General features: G+C 41.3%; 1 protein-coding gene across 1 annotated transcript in view; it reads left to right on the top strand.

Annotated features, from left to right (window-relative positions):
• Positions 1-9,311, top strand: part of NKD1 (NKD inhibitor of WNT signaling pathway 1) — a 109,054-nt gene extending 99,743 nt beyond the window's left edge. Inside the window, exons 9-10 of the mRNA XM_064723269.1 lie at positions 1,568-1,698; positions 2,431-9,311. Of these exons, the coding sequence (XP_064579339.1) occupies positions 1,568-1,698; positions 2,431-3,005 (706 nt within the window). The 3' untranslated portion in view covers positions 3,006-9,311. The remainder of the gene's footprint in view (positions 1-1,567; positions 1,699-2,430) is intronic.
• Positions 9,312-17,578: the final 8,267 nt, after the last annotated feature.

The following is a 17,578-nucleotide window of genomic DNA, read 5'->3' as shown; positions in this document are numbered from 1 at the left end:
CAGGTTCCCTGTTAGCTTCATTTCCAAGAGCAGTGCTGTATGCAGTGTTGCTTAATTGTGTTGGATCAAACTCAATGATGTTTTTTCTGGGTTAACTGTGAATTGTCTTTAGCACATGGGTTCAAGTTCCAGTGGTTTGTGTAGGTGATTCATGCCTGGCAACTGCAGTTAGGCAAGTTCTAGCCCCAGAGATCTTTTATGTTGACATGCTAAAGTGTAACAACCTATAAAGTTGTGTCTGATACAGGAAAGGTGCTGAGTTGGTTAGGTATCCAAAATGTAGAGAATATCTGGACATTCCTTTTTTTTTATTTTTTGAGAGTAGCCCATGTCACTTTTCAAAGCTGACTAGAATCTTTAAACCTTACCTGCTTTCCAGGCAGACTCTCCTCCATTCAGGAGACTCTACCTCTATCAAAGTAGAGCAGAAATGATCTTCCAGTTAGGTCAAGTCTTGTGACTTTGATAAAAGACACTGCAGGCGTGACAGAGACACGAGGGGCCTCAGTTCTGTAATGTCCCTGAACAGTACAAGCTAGACCAGGAAAGCCATTTGTGCCAAAGCTCAGGGGATCAGCAGCCTCTGGAAACTTAGAAATGTGTTAATAGGCTAAAAACAGAGTACTGGGCACCATACAGGACAGAGCCCATATTTAGTAACTGGTGTAGGATACAAGGCCAAATTCTGGTGTTGGGCTGACATCAGTGCACTTGCACAGAGAAATAGCAAAGCCAGTCTCATGGTCTTGGAGACTGAATTGTCTAAATGACAGCAACTTAATCAAGGGTTTTCTGCTTATACTGTTTGTTATATTGAAAATATTGTTCATCTTTGCAGACTTCTCATTTAAATTGCTGAATAAAATTGTTTGGCATTATGGGCTACAATACTGTAAACTTCTGCCTGATTTTTTTCTGTCTCATAAATGAATGGTATTTCAGATATTCATTCTCAGGAAATAGTTCTGCTATAAATAAAATTGCAAAGCTGAGCAGGAAAAGGAGTTGAGATTCTAAAGCCAGCGTCTGATCTGACCTTATTAATTATATTTTGGAAAGCAGCAGTTACCTCTGAGTGTCCTGCCAACACCTTCTCTTCCCAGGCTCTCTCTGGTTGCTACACCTGTGCTGTTGCCTGTCTTTCTGAAGCAGGAGCACATGGACATTGATCTGGATTACCCCAGCACTTCCTCACAGTGCTGGGAATGGTCATGAATCAAACAGCAGATTTTCTTTGGCGTGTCCTAATTGAAGAATCGGTTGAATGATTTGGCCCTAAGACAGAAAGTAATAAATGCTAGGAGTGGTTTTATTTGCCTTTGCACATGTGATGCAATTGGAAAGCCTCCTTTGCTTTGCAACACCAGGGTTGATTTATGTGAGGGGAAGGAACAGTCAGTTTGGGCCCATCGTCATAGCAGGTCTGGTCATCCACATTTCAAGCGTTTGTTGTTTCTTTGTGAGCACTTCCTGTCACTTCAAAGGGTCCATGAGTTGTTGGTTTGCAGATGGTGATAAGAACTTTAAAGAAGTTCTGCTGAATGGTAATTTTGCTTCCTGCTGACAGATACCACCAGAGTGAGAACAATCCAGAGCAAAGTGGGTGCTATCGTCATTGTGTTGATGAGAACATTGAAAGGAGAAACCACTATTTGGATCTTGCAGGAATAGAAAACTACACATCAAAGTTTGGGCCAGGTAATTTATGTTGTAACCTCGTAATCTTTTGTTCCTTCAGTTGCATGTTCCATGCCAGGGACAGTGAATTGTGAAGCTGTGTGATTTGTCTGTAGTGACTCAGAAATAGGACTGTGAATACTGCAAGATAATTACTGGTGAAGGTGGTATCACTACAGAGTGGGTAATGTGCTGCAAGGCTGCTTTGATGTACTTGTTTGTGTAGCTAAACTTGGAGCTGAGCCTAGGAGAACAATCTTTACATCTAAATTATTAAGTTTAGTCTACGGGTGAGGTAAGGATTGACTTTTGGATGTTGGAGGTTGTTCCCAAGATGAGACCAGCACATATTTTATACTCACTACTGACCCAAAAATAGGAGAATGTGTGTTTGTACCTGGAATTTTGGCTCTAGTCCCCACATCAAAGAGACTTGGATTTCCTTCATTTCCCTGCCCTCTGCCAGGGTTTTACTATTCCCCTGACAGTTAATTTGATGACCAAGAGTTGGTAACATAAAGATTTTTATACACATACACATACAGTGTGTGTTCAGCCTTCTCTAGATAGGTATTCATATTTGTGTATTATTTACTGGCCAGAATTATTAAGTGTAATTAAACTAGACAGCTATAATTGCATTCACTTCCTTAGGAAAAATTTGTTCTGCCGATAATGCTATCCCTGCCAACTGCATGCTACTAATTAGAACTTTGAAATACTAGATGACTAACTCAGCTTGTTATTTCCTAGGATCTCCTCCAGCAGCTCAAAAACATGACCCACCAGGCAGAATTGTGAATCAAACTAGATCCCGTTCTCATGAGCCTGAGACCTTCCATGCTCACCATAGGAAATCTCAAGTGGTGGATCCAAACCACGTCAATCTGGCTGAAAGTTCCTATGCCAAGATTGCAGAAATCCAGCAGAGGCTCCGGAACCAGGACTCCAACAAGCACTTTGTGAGGTCTCCCAAAGCCCAGGGCAAAAACGTCGCCCCTGTGCATCCTGGAAGGGCAGTTAGGAATAAACCTTTCCAAGGGGTGCCCTTGCCCATGGCTTCCCCAAGTGCACGGGTGGGCCAGACCCTCCCGTACCTTCCCTTGCAGTCCCAACAGATCCACAAGAAGCATAAGCAGAGGGCGAAGGAGAATCACCAAATGTGCAAAACCTTCCAGTCTCCGGGGACGGTTGTGGAAAAGGAGCATGTGAGAGACCTGCCCACAGTCATTTTATATGAAGGCCAAGTGGGACAGATGATACAAAGACATGAGCACCACCACCACCACGAGCACCACCACCACTACCACCACTTCTACCAGACATAGAAGAGATCCCACCAACACCCTCCAGGAATCATCCCAAATGAAGGAAATGCGTTCTTGTGATACCAGAACTAAGGCATTACTATTATTAATGTTATCATTACTCCATTAATATTCAGCTAGCATATATTTTAGAGGTTATATGGAACTCTTGAAACTCACCCTATTTATATGTTGTGGAACCGCATAGCTTACTCAAACACCTTGTGGATATTTTTTTTTTTGTTTTAAGTGGCTTGTAAAACAGCAAACAGCCATAGCTTTTTGAGCTGTGATTTAATACAGGTCGTCAACGCACTTCTGTACAAGTACTACTTCCAGTGTACTCAGAAAGATACTTCAAACACTCCTGCAGACATCCAGCTTTCCACTCTGCTGTACGCCGGCTGATCGCACACAAGCCTTTCATCAGGGGAGCAATGTTCGAAGGGTTGGACTCCAGAGATACTCAGATAATGGAAAATACAAACAGCTGCTACCTCTAGTATTATTCAGATTTTATTTTCTTTTTATTGATTGTAATGTGCTACGGGGGGAATTTTAATATACTGTGTTTGTGTAGCCTGTTTGTGTTCACATCCTTTCAAATCATCTTAATTGCAAGGAAATATTAGCTAAACTTGTCAACAGGGCTACATTTGTATGACTTACACTTTATTTTCTTGGAGATTCTTCATTGACACAAGTACAGTCTGTTATATACTGGGTAATATTTAAATATACTTCTTTTATTTTTGGTTTTTATTTTGCTTATTCTCCACTCTGTTTGGGGTACTATTTGAAAAGAGAAGGATGTGAAATGGGGCTTTCCAGAGCAGCACTAGACTTTAGTGCTTGGGCCATAAGTATCATTCATGGGGCTTTGAGAAGGAGAGGGGTTGATTGGGGGGGTTTGTTTTGTTTAAATCCACAGTTCTTTGTTTTGAGAAAGAATTGAGGAAAATATACTTTCTCACTTTAAATGTTGGCAAATATATATAAAATATAAATATAAATATATATATATAAATATGCACACTCTCAGGTACATTTTGTTGTGTTTTAGAAATCTGTGGTTTGAATATTAACATTATATTTGTTTTTTCCACAACAGTGACTTTTTAGAAACATATGCCATGGCATTTTCTTGGTGCCTCCAGTTTGAATTTCCCAAGCACCTATCAATTTGTGCTTCTCCCATTTTAGAGACATGTATAAAAATATCATTCAAAATCTTCCTAGATTCTTCTACTTTTTCCATATCAAAGGGCTTCCATTCCATGAAGGAGAATCAGACCACACTCACAAGACCTTAATGGTTGCTGAGAAATTTGAAGGTCAAAAGAAAATTGGAAAAGTGAAAAAAAAAGAAAAAGGGTCAGTGCATTGAAGTTTTGCTTTCTGTGGAGCCCAGATTTAAAATAGATTCAGTTGGGTTTTGTACAGATCACCATTTTGCAGGTAGAAAGTGACTGGAAAACACCTACATTTCTTTTGGAACATTAGAGAACTCCTACATAAAGACATAATTGTTCTATAAATGTATTTGCTTTTGGTTTTAATTATTTTTTAATGTTGTGGTATTTTGTCAATAGTATATATTGTAAAATGTAACTATCCAACATTGTTATAAGCCCTTTATGATTGGGGTATTTTTTGTTTTCTGACTAGAGTTTTGATCAGTCCAAAATGGGGTCTTACCTTACTGCTGACCAGGTTTAGGGGGATGTCGTCCTTTCTGAGAACACAGAGACATCACCTTGTAAAGAACAGGGGAAGCTTTGCCTTCTCATGGAATTGGAATGGAATCACTGCTTCATGGTAATTAGGTCCGTCTCTTGTCTCCCTGAATCAGCAGATGTTTAGACTTATTGTCCCCTTGAAAAAATCTGGTTTATTTTATTTTACTTTTTTTAGCTGTCAACAGCGTGTTCTGTAAAATCTAACAAAATGTTTTTAAAATGTGTTTGATCTGTGTGACAACTATACTGTTCTGTTTATTTTAAAATTCTTAAAGTCCAAAAATATTTATATGCAGAATTTTCTGTGTTGAGAATATGAAAAGGCCACAAATTTGGTTAGTTACCACTGAGTTGTTCTAGTCTAAGCCTTTTTTTGCTGCTTGTGTATCATTCTTTTTCAATGTATATATAATTATGGACTGCAAAAAGAAAAAAAAAAGGCATTTATATGTCTAGTAGAAGGAATAAGCTTATTTATATTATAGTGTTAAAAAAGTCTGATGTATTCAAGTGACTTACATTATACCGCATGCAAACACACAGTGTACATTCCATCTCAGAAGGGATGCCATGCTATTTGCTTTGAAGAAGTAATTAAAGCTGTTCTCTTTTCAGCAGAGCATATGCCACAAAGACTGAGAGGTGGAAATTGTTCTTTGTCAATTTTTTTAAATGCAGATTGTTACTGAAAACCAGAAAGCATTGTGGAAAACTCGAGTGCTTTCAGAATTGTGGGGTTTTCTACAAAAGGGCAGCAAAGGGGTAAAACTGCTTCTTCACCCAAAGATATTTTGGTGGGAAAGAAAACAGCACCACTACCAAAATCCATCTGAGTGAGAGGTGTGCAGTGCTGGCTGTGCCAGGTGGCCTCTGATGTGGAACACAACTGACCATTTGTTACTGCCTGGCGTTGCTTTGGTTTGGGTTATTATATTTGGACGTTCAAAAAACAAATTCTGCCTTGCTCACAGTCTGTGAAACACAAATGCATCTTAATAACATGGCATCCCCTTATGAAAACCTTACACCAGCCATGTATGAATATACAGTATCTAAATACTGTGTTGCAGTTGTGTTATGTGCATTATAAGTGTGAATAACATGTAGCACAGTTTCTTTTCACAAAACCTTAAATTTCTGTACCTTTTAAATATGTTTGCTTTTCAGTATTTTGTATAGTAAATATAGATGGTTTTGACTAAATGCTTTATTTATTTAACAGCAAAAACTGTGCCAAGAGAACCCCCTGTTAATTAAAGTTTTACTAGTTCAGAAAGTATATTTCTTTCTTCTTGTTGTGGATTTCAGGGGCCTGTTGCAATTGCTGTCAGTGCTTGCAGATCCCACTGATGAAAGAGCTTGCATTAACATTTTTGGGAACAGGATCAGGAAATTACGTATGGGCTGGGTATGCTTTGGTCTAATATTTAAAATATCAAGTTTCAAAGTTAAATTTCTTGTCCCCTGCTGTTGGACCTGTGTTGAGTAACTGATATTTCATCTTGCTATTAATTCTGAAAACTTTTCCTTAAAAAAAATAAAAATATTGGTTTAGGTTGTTCAAAACCATAGCTGAATCAAAATTTGACAGAGTTTAGTTTCTGGTTGATCAAAACATTTACTTCCAAAGAAAAACATACCAGAGTTGAGTATATTGTTAATTTTGAAAAGGAAAATGGAGTGGCATTAAGTAATTTCAGATGAAAACTCCAGACTTTTCACTTCCTTCTTCTGTTTTTACATAAGGCAGTTCAGCAAAATGAAGTCAATCCTGAAGTTTGCACTATTTGCTGAAAAAATTAAATTGAAAACTTTTGCTCATCTCTACCAGCTGCAGTTCTGGGTAGGGCAGTGTTTTGAAAAGAAAGGTTGCTAAGATCTTCTCACAATACAAATTAACCTAAGCTAAGGCTGTGAAGTAAAATCTCTGTCCCAGTGAAATCTCTGGCAAGGCTGCCAGGTTCCCGCTGGCTGCAGGGTGCCTATAATTTCATTCCAGGAAGGTGGGTTTGAAATCTACATAATGTGCATCCAGTAACTCCAGTATTTATTTCTTCTGCATCTTACTGCTGATGGGTTTGCTAATAGTAAATGGAAGTTTTGCTGTAAGAGATCAAGCTGGTAAATTAATTAAGATTAGCAGCAAATACTCTTTACACTGATGTCATTGGAAGCCCTCAAGGCACTTGCAAAAGTCTTTGAAACAGCCTCATATCATTTAGTCATTGTTAGAAATGGAGACCCAGTTCTGCCCTTGGATGATGAGGTACAGAATCTCCTGGCATACTGGCAGAGCAGCCCCAAATATATCACCAAATACGTGACCTCTATTTTGGTTTTTCTACTCTAGTCATTGTGAGGATAGAACAGCAATGTTCAGCTGAGAAGTACTTTAAAGGTGTGTGCTTTGTGTGTGAATATGTGTGTATATATATATGTATGTGTGTGTGTGAGTGTGTGTGTCCTCTGGCAGAAGTTAGTGAGTGGAACAAGATGGACTCTGACAGAGGTGATTTTCTCTAAAGGGATGAGCACTGTGTGTGCTCAGCAGCCCACAAGTTGCCACATAAACACAGAGCTCTGATGAATGCATACTGTTCTCCATATGTCATCGTGTACCTCAATTACTGAATGACAGATTTCATTTGTATTCCAATTAACAGGAAAGTTGGGCCCCTTTGGGCCTAGATTATACTTGCGAAAAATTCATCATGCTAGAAAATTTGCAAAAACATTCACCATAATTTTTGCCTGGAGTACAGGCAAGAATGTTCATGTTTGGAAACATGTCAGCTAATCAAGTCTCACCTTTAATTACCTTGATGCAATTCATCAAGATCTGAAAATACATTTTCAAACATGACTTATTCATGGCTTTGCTGGGAACCAAGTCTTATTCAGCATCCTATTAATTGTCAGATTTCTTTGGTTTTGGTTTTGGTTTTTTTTTTAATATACCAGCAGAAACATGTTTGAAAATCCATAAACTGAAAATTGAACTTAATGTGTTTTCTAAATAGCTTCTGGAAGAAGATATCTTTCCTAATGCACTTACCAGCAAAACCAGCCTCTATTTATGACATAATAATGTATTTTGTTTGCATATTTGAACAGATGTTGAGTTGATTTGATTTGGAAGGGTCTGCTTTGGGGTTTTGTGTTGTTCTGTGCACATTTAAAATGTGCTTAAAATGGTCTAAAAGGAACAGATAGAGAAAACCAAATTATATTGAAATTATTCAATATGCGTTGAAATGCATCCTATTTGGAGCTTGGATTGTAGTTATTAAATAATGATGTTTTCAATGATGCTTTAATTTGCTTTTATATTTCTATATATTTCTAGACAACTCAATCCTAAATGAGCTGAAATGATAGGAGTCACATGGAGGAAGTCTTCTAATTTCTTTGGTTTAACCTACCAGGATTTAAGGACTATTCACCAGATTACTGTGAGGGTTAGAGCTGTGGAGAAAGACTGGCAAGGGAAGGATGGAAGGATTTGAGAAGTGTAGGGATAGCACAGAACTGTCCAACAGAGGGGCTGGGGGAGACACACCAGAGGCAGGAAAATCCTGTATGGAGAAATTCTTATTCATGTTGCTTTTATGAATCTCTTCTGGTACAGTTTTTGCTCATAAAACAGCAGCAGTAGTTTGTAGAATGCTTTTCACTGGGAAAACTTGAAAGACTTTCTTTAAGAGGTGAATCTCCAGCGTGCAGGGTGAGGCACAAGGCAGTAAAGGTGCAGATAATCACTGGGGCTGTGGCAGAATAAGGAAGGATCCCCAAGTCCCTGTCCAAGCTGAGGGAAATGGTTTTGGAAGCAGAGGTGTTTCTACAGATGTTTTAGATATTCCTTAGAACACATTTTGAACAGTGACATCAGTTCTTTTTGATTACAATCACACAGAAATTGGTCAAATGTTACCCAAAGTTTCCGTATCTGTCCTGATTTTTCTAAACACTAAGTTCTAACTGTGCCTGTGAAATCTACTGACACAGGATAATCTTCATACCACAAACAGTTACAGACAGGCTTTGTTGGTTGTCTCATCAGGCTGGTGTTCTGGGGTCTGAGAGTCAAAAGTTCCAGAAGATTTTCAAGGATGTGGAAGACATAATGTTAAGGGGCTTCATAAATTTGGCAGTGGGCAAACATTAACAATAGCAGGCACAGTGGTAATGGTGAGCATTGTTCTTTCTGGTTTCTAGGACATGTCTGTGAGGTGGGGTGTGTGTCTTCCTTTGAGTGCCTAGTCCATAGAGACAAAGCTGCCTCTAATGGCTACCAGCTAAGGGATGTATGTACTCCTTTGGTGTTGTATTTTGTGGGTGAAGATTTGGGGTTCAGATCCGTCTGGTGCTGAGTGCTTATTCTTGCATTAATCCTTCCCATTCTGTTCTATTCACGAAGTATAGCATGCTGAGGCTTTGTGAATTTTCTAATAAAGCACCTAACAAACTGGGCCAAATTTGTTTTCAGCTTCATAAATGGAAGCAGAAGAGCCCCATGCATGTCTTGGAATTTGGACCTTACAAATGCAGTTTGCTATGATTCATCATTTTTTCTTGTACTAATTTCAGATATTTGATAAGCTCTTTTTATGGTTTACAAGTTTAAAAAGACAAATAAAACTTTGTAGATTAAAACATTGGTTTGGAGGTTGTATTTTGTCTGCTCTCTGATGATCTGTGAATAGCCTTTTTTCTTTGGGCTTCAGCTTAAACCTACAGAGTGGCTTTGGAGTGGGTGTTTATAGTTCTTTGCTTGCTTGTTCACAGGGTAAGGCTGTTGATAGATGAATAAAGTGCCACTTGAGGTTGTTAACAACCATGACTGGTAATGCTAGTTCGCCTAAGATAAACAGTGAAATGCTACAGCAATTAGCATTAAGGTCTCACTTGGCCAGTGCTGATTTTCAAAGCCAGAGATAGGAGCTCTACAGATACCCAGGGCTGGGAGGTCTGGAGCTGCTCTCATCCCATGGCTGTGGGTCTGGAGCTGCTCTCATCCCATGGCTGGAGCTGCTCTCATCCCATGGATGGAGGCCTGGAGTTGCTCTCATCCCATGGCTGGAGCTCTGGAGCTGCTCTCATCCCATGGCTGTGGGTCTGGAACTGCTCTCATCCCATGGATGGGGCTGCTCTCATCCCATGGCTGGAGCTCTGGGGCTGCTCTCATCCCTGCTCCCAGTGCTGGGGCTCCTGTTGGTGTGTGCACTCAGCATCTCTGCATACTCAATGTGCCAGTAGGAAGCAGGAGTACAAAAGCTGTAATGTTTCAGTCCAAAGCAATTAACCCTCTCACCCTGCGAGGAGTGGAGGGGAGGAAAAGCCCAATTACAGAGACTCTGAGTTTCCAGTAAGTGCAGAAGTATGAAGGGAAGCAATAAGGCAGCACTGTGGGCCTCACATTCCTCTGGTCTCTTTACAGCCTTTTCAGGGAATATTTTTTACTTCTGATGTCTGTAATCATAACTTGCTGTTTGAGTGTGCCATCTGCTAGGGCCACAACCCTCAGTGGCTCTGAGCATGTGACCTCCATAGGTTTCACTAGAAATATTGTGCAGCTTCACTGGATCAACAGAAGTCCTTCAATTTAAACTCTCATGTTATCAGGGCCCTGGGACACTCAGAGCTTGCACTGGTCAGGGACAGGTTTTTATTAGAACTTTCCTGGTCTAATAAATGGATGCTGAAATAAAATAATTTAAAAATTACAATCTTGATATCTTACAAGCCTGAAACACGGAGTCATTTGAGCTGGTAACTGTGAATTAGAGCAAGTCATTGTGTTTTCAGGAGCAGGGCAAGACTTTAATTCCTTTCTCTGCTAAAAACATCATCATTGCAGCCCCTTTTGCTATAACTGAATCAGGAATTCAGCATTCACAGGATATTATGTGTCTGCTGATCTTTCTAACAATAGTTAATGAAGTTTGTTTTACTTGGAGCCGGTGCTCCTTTGGATATTGCTGCTGTAGCCTGCAAAGGAAATCCCCTGCACAGCAGCTCTCACCAGGAGCGTCCTGCCTGCCCTCTCACTCACCTCCCCAAGGGTGTGGGGATGGAGCCACTCCAGAGGAATGGTCCAGAATTGCTTCTTCCTGGCACACGAGAGGTATGGTCACTATGTCTGCGACACCCTCAGGGAAAGCTGAGGAGCCAAAGCCATTGAGGCAGTGGCTGCCCCTTGTCCTCAGGAGGGTGTCAGTGCCTGGTGTCATTGCCTGGTGTCTGATCACCCCCTCAGCCCCAGGACTGCGTTCTCTGGAGGCTCTGGCACGTGTGACAAGCAGGTGCAGCAAGCCCTTACATTCCACAATACTCTTCCATCCCTTTAGTCACTTTAGAAAGATGTCACCATGAAAAGAACTCCAACAAGACAATTTTTTTGCTGTTGACTTTCTGTTGTGCCCTTTCATGGGTTTAAAATCCACTTATCTGAAAGTGTGCAGTTACATTTTGTCCTTTTTCATCATTTAAATGCATCTTCTTGATCTGAAGAAATAAAAGCAATTTAAAAATTAGAGATTTTGTTTTCATATGTGCTGCCAAGTCTGATACTGCAAAGTAACTGCTGAATTGGCACAAGCAGTTTGAGAGAGCCAGCAGATTTAGGAAGGGAGAAGATAAACCTTATTATGTTTCTTTGCCAAAGGAGAAAAGAAACGATATTGACTTAAATGTGGGAAATTTAAAAGGGGCCATATGTTCTCACTTTGTGCTTTGTTTCTAATAGATAGACAGAAATCTTTGAAGTGTGGATTGGCACAGTAGGGTGCATGCTTCTGTAGAGAAAAGATGCTAAATGGGGAGGATGTGAGGGGGCACATGAAACTCTATTAGCCATGCAACAGCAAAGAGAGAAAGGCAAATCCAATGATAATGTACATCTGTTTCAGGGAATTTATAAGCTTTGAACATTTTTTATGTGCAGATAAGTGGATCCTTTTCTTACCATAACTTAGAACTTCAAAGCAGATTGTGTGGATAATGCAAATTGCTGAAATATGAGATTTTCCTACAAAGAGGTTTCCAAAAAAGAAAAAAAAAAAAGAATTAAGGCTAATTGATGCCACAGTCTTTTATGTACAGTGTAAAAACTCTACAAAAATTGATTTTTATGAACTAAGAAATTGATGAAAAAATATTGAAGTCTGCTGTTTGCATTCAGGGACGGCAGTTTGAAACTGAGTTTCTGTGAATTAAACATTTGTCTCTGATACTACTGCAGCAATATTGTAACATAAATTAAGATATGTAGCCAAGCTGTAATTGTATCAAAGTCTGGCATGTCACAGGAATGTAAAACTCATGAGTGTGGCATGATGTGCAGCACCTGACATTAACATCACTGTCAAGGTAGCAAAGCAGGGATTTCTGGAATATGAGGAAAAAAATGATTACAAGAGACAAAAACTAATGGGGGGAGGCAGGAGGTGGAGGATACTGATATGGATAAAGCCCGGGAGTAGATGAATGTGGAACTTGTGAACTGCTCAGAGAAATTAGCTGTTCCCTGAGCTGGGAGGTTACAGCCAGGCCTGGGGATGCCAGCTGCATTCCAGCTGGGAGATAGGAATGTCCCAGTGAAAGGCCAAGGCTGTGGCACCCTGCGCAAGAAGTGACATCAGCCAAGGGAGTTTGAAGACCTTCATTTATTAGATGCAGAGCACAGGGGCATTCCCTTCCTCCCTCCGCAAACTCGGGCCATAGAGCAGCTTTGTCCTGTGCTGTTGAATGGGGGGGCTCAGGCTTAACCTGGTGCTGAACACAGAGGCAACCAGGAGTGGGAGCTCATGCCCCATTCCTGAGTCTTTCCCCAGTTTTGGCTTCATTGGCCAGCTGGGCATCTTCAGAAGGTATTTTTTCCTGCATTTTAGTATGAATGGATCACCACAATCTCAGCACGATCTCCTGGAGTATTTTTTTAATTCCTAAATCCTTGCACAATCTTGATCACTGTGTGCCATGGCAGGCTGTTGGAAAAGTGCCATATCCTGAAATAATCTATATCCCTTCATACTTTGTGTCCAGGGCTCATTTTTCTTGTACCTCAGCAGAGGTGGGAAGCAGAACCAGCTCTCCTCACCTCATGCTGACAATGACTCAAAAATGCTTCCCCCTCACCCCAGCAGGTAAGACTGCCCTGAAAAGAGTTGGCTTTTGGGGTTTTTTTGGCTCTGAAGGGTGGCCCTGTGATGTGATCAGCACCCTGAGACTGTGGGGTTCCTCCCCATCCCTGGCCATCTGGAAAACTCCCATGAGCTAATGAAACAATTTGCCTAAAATGTTTTGTTTTAGGCAACCAGCAAGGGCTGGCAGAGGATTAATCTCGAGGCAATCCCTCCTTTCCTGCTCTGGACCCCAAGAGCAGGGCAAGGGCAGCGGCAGCGATGCTGAGCACAACAGCTGTATGCCATCAGACTAAAGATAGCAGCATGAAGCATGTGGGCTAATTAAGTTCCCAAGTGGCAGCGTACAGAGTGTACAGCCCAAACAGAACAGGGCCTTCTGCTTGTTTTGCTCAGCTCAGTTTCCTCACTTTGGTGACAATAACCGCTTGGTTTGTGCCTGGCTGCCGCGGGAGCACTCCCAGCCCGGCTCGGGGCTGCCATCCCTGCACCAGCTCTGCCTGCCCTGGCCTGTGCCCTGCCCTGCCCAAAAGGGGCCCTCAGCAGCACCAAGGCTCGGGGGAAAAGCCTGGAAAATGCTCAGAACTTTTGAATTAAGTTCCTTGCTTTATAATTTTTTTTCCAGTCAAGTACAATATTAGACACTTTCACCCTAAATAGGATGAAATGGGCATGCTCTGACCAGCTTAGCACAACAGGATGGACTTTAATTTTTTATTTTCCCTCCTCTGATGTCTTTCAGTCATTTCTTTTTTTCCTTCAGGGGGCCCAGCAGACTCTTGGTTAGGTCTGTCAGCTTGGCTTCCGAACTGGTTTGTTGCCCTGGTAACTTTTGATGTAGGCTGCACATGAGCCAGAATTCACCACACCCTCTGCCCCCCTTTTCTTCCTCAGAGCTCTGGGTGGAAAACTACCTTAAGGATAAACATGAAGAGAAAAATTAATCTGAAAATAATCTTCCATGTGGAAAATGAGTTTGTGATGTTTCAAATTCTCTTGTGCTCCAGCAGGAGGCAGAAAGGACACTTTGGAGCTGGAATCCCATCAGCGGCTCCAGCAAGCTCCAAGAAAGGCTTGGCTCAAGTGTGGTTTTAGAGCAGGTTGGAAGTTCTAAAGCTTGAGGGGCTGTGACAGGTTTGAATTGTTTGCTTGTAATGGTGCTCAGCTAGAGACTGAAGGATGAAAATGTGGAGAGATGCGCTTTTTTCCAAGTATAAGAGTTGTGGAGGGATAGAATGTAAGAAGAAAAAGATAGTGCAGAAGGCAATCTCACCCCTGAGGAGTTGCAGCTGCACTAATTACCAAAGATTAGGAACAGGCCTGCCCTTAACAGGCCACAGCTGTGTCCAATGAGAAGCTGAGTGCTACAAAAGAGGGGGGTTAGCTGATGGTGGGGAGAGCTGGAGTTTTTTGGCTGTGCTGTGAAGAAGGAGGAGTCAGTGCTGTGAGGAGATGCCCATAAGAAATCACCAAGAATGTATGGAACTTTTGCAGTATGATGGCAACAAATAGTCTAGCTTTCTTTCTAGGCTGCTTCAATTCATAGGACGGATTTTCTTTTACTCCAGCATCCAGTGAACTCTGGAGTTTAAATTTAACTCTATTTTAATTCCAGACTTGATCTCTCAGCTGAAACCTTGAGTTTTTCATTGCTGGCTATGCCATGTCTGATCACCAGCAATCCAGTTATGATGCGATATATGCACTTTCTATATTGTGACCTTTTTTCCAAAATGTTCCTGATTTATTCTTCTAATGATCCCATTTTTCAGTTGTTGGGATCTAAGTCCTCAACCCAAACTTTTTTAACTACAACCCATGAGCTGCTGACTCCTTGGAGGAACTGTGGGTGAACAAAACCACATCTTCATGCACAGGAGAGCCGATGTCCTGTAAGCTGTCAGGCCCTGGAACGGACAAACACATTGTTAGGCTGCTGTGCTGGGGATGAATCAAATAAACTATTGCTAGTCTTTTACTAGTAAAAGCCTTAATTGCCCATGTGTTTTGTTAGACCCAGCAAAGTCCTTAATAATTTTGTTTGATACTGTAGTACCTCACTTAGCAGTTAAGTGTCAGGTCTTACTTGCTGTATTGGCCCTTTACAATAGATTGATATTTTTTCCCCTTTTCCTTGTTTGTGAATGGCTGATGGAGTTTACATGTCTAAGATCTGCTTCTGAGCTTCTTTGGTAAGGAGACAAGTGTGTAGATGATATTTTTAGATGGATGTGTGTAATAATTCAAAGTCTGGTAGCATTTCATAGGTCTTTAAAGACAGGTGGTTTTCTCCCAAAATTGCAGAAGTGGGGAAAAATAAGTGAGAATCTGATATTACAGTGGTGCTATGTCCTAGAGCTGTAACGCCAAGCAAAAAATACAACATAGCCCTTGTTTTCTGGATGGTTTCACAGAAGTGTTTGGGTCACTGCTGTGTGATGCTTGCTATCTGCCAGCATGGAGAAAATGGACCAGTTTCCAGAGTTTACAGCTACAGGAGATCAGTTCATTATGCTAGTAATGAAGGGGTTCATTTATGAAATTTTCAGAGACCATGATGCAGCATAAAGGCCCCAAATCCGTGCAACCAAATATTGCAAAGAGGCAATGCTAGCAGGTATTTCAGCATAGCAGCACAGTTCTGCTGCATGTGTGTGTGGGGTGGGATAAACTCCTGAGTGTTGAGAAGTTTCTTCCCAAGGCTTCTCAGCAGCCAGAGGCTGCCTTGGGACATGAGGGAGAATCTTGGGATTCTGGTGATTCTTTTTGCTCTTATTGACTGCGGAGTATTTGGGCTTTTACTTCTGTTTTTGACTGGTTTAGTCTTCTAGTATGGGGTGGAATTTCAGAGTGGGTGGGAGGCTTTGCTTTCGCTCTTGGGGAGCTACTGAGCGTGGTCAAGCAAGATATGGGGTGTCAGAGGGTCCTGGCAGGGCTGCAGGGAGAGCAGGAGCTGCAGGCCCTGCTGGCTGCAGCTCACTAACTCCTGGGGTTGGCTGAAACCATGCCTGGAAATGAGGTCCTTGCAGGCTGGGGAATTTCCCTGATGCCTGAACACACCAAAAATGACAGAAAAGTGACTGCTGTTGCTACAGACAAGGATGTGGTTTGTAGTTGTGGGCATCTCAAACTGGCACAACTGCATGAGAATTACCTTTTACCTTCCCATCTCTAGCCTGCTGCTGCACATCTTTTACAAAACCAAAAAGAGCTTCTTGCAATTGATATTTCCTTAAGAATGAGCTAATGCTTCATGAGAATATTTGTGGTGATTTGACCAGACCTTACTTTGGGCTCACTAAAAAAGGGGCAGAACGTGTGGCCTATAGATGGTGTGCTTTCAGTGTTTGGCCTGCAAAACAAAGGCATCACACAGGATTTCACCTGGCTAATGCCTCCAAACAGTTCTTTTCAACAACATCTGAGAACAACAGCCTGAAATTGGGGCCATGGTGTGGGACTTGGGCAGTAGCAGCAAAGCAGGTGGGAAGTGAATGTGATGCTGACAAACAGTTCTTAAAAATGTTCAACTTTCAAGCACAGCAAAACACTAAAATGTGAAATTTCTTCTGCTGGGAGTGAAATACATAACATTGAGAACATATTTTTTTCTGTTAAATGCTGTAATCCTGGCATTTTTGCCAGTTATTAATGATAGTGAAACTAGAAATATTCACTTGTCTCTTAGATCAACAGATCCTTAGAGTTTTCTAAGGTGGACTGAGTCAGTGTTTTGACAGGAAGGGAATCTCACTGGAATATTGTTGAAAGCAGAGAGCAGAATAACAATGAGTGTCAGGAGCACTGAGGGTTCAGAGGAGTCGAATTCAGAGGGCAACAGTGACAGAGACTAAACTCCAAAAGGCAGAAATAAAAAGATTAAGTCGCACACACAACTTTATATAGTCAGAAGGTGCTATAGAAACCTGCCAAGTCTGTCAGAAAAGCCTGTACTAACAATGGTATTTTTAGGCAATATCATTCTCCTCAAAATCCACATTAATTCATGAGAGTTTTCTTTCCCCTGACACTCAAAATATTTGCTGGAAAACCTCTTCTGTTCTTTTGCAATACCCTGTCAGCCAAGGGGAAAGGACTGATGCTCTGAGGCTTCCATTCAAACCTGGCACATTTCAGGAGCTGTCTCTGAAAACTCAGTGCTCTTTGGTCAGAGGCATCCTTTTCATTTGTTTGGCTCTAGCAGCCCAGGTAGGTTTTTTCATCTAATGTGTGTTTGGATTGTATAGGCACAAAGGACAAAATATAACCATATACTGAACCATCTTTCACTGTTGCTCATTCTGTGCTCAGTAATGGCAGTGAAGACAGAACCTTTACAATAAAATGGGCTCAGGTGCTTGTTTTGTTGATAGGCCCAAACTACCTTTCTGATTTCTTCAATATTTCAAGTTGCATTGACAGTCTATAGGTATGGATCTTTGCAGGAAACCAGAAGGGCTCACTCGGATAGACCCACTGTGTGAGTGATTTGCTCTTAAACCTTGGCCCACTTTTAGCTTGGTTTCTGCATCTTTCAAATTAAGCTTCAAACCATGCCATTGGTGGAGAAGAGCTTCCTCAAAATATAGTCTTAATAAAAGGTTTATTTGGTGCAAGCTTGAGTGGATAGAGATTGCTGGCAGTTGAATGAAGGCAAGCTAATGAGGATTGTCTCTTGGCACTCTGGGCCAGAGGAGAAGGTTCATTGTGAGTG

The sequence above is a fragment of the Zonotrichia leucophrys genome, chromosome 11 (genome assembly GCF_028769735.1).
Source record: "Zonotrichia leucophrys gambelii isolate GWCS_2022_RI chromosome 11, RI_Zleu_2.0, whole genome shotgun sequence".
Lineage (NCBI taxonomy): Eukaryota > Metazoa > Chordata > Aves > Passeriformes > Passerellidae > Zonotrichia > Zonotrichia leucophrys.
This window is presented reverse-complemented; position numbering and strand designations above follow the sequence as displayed.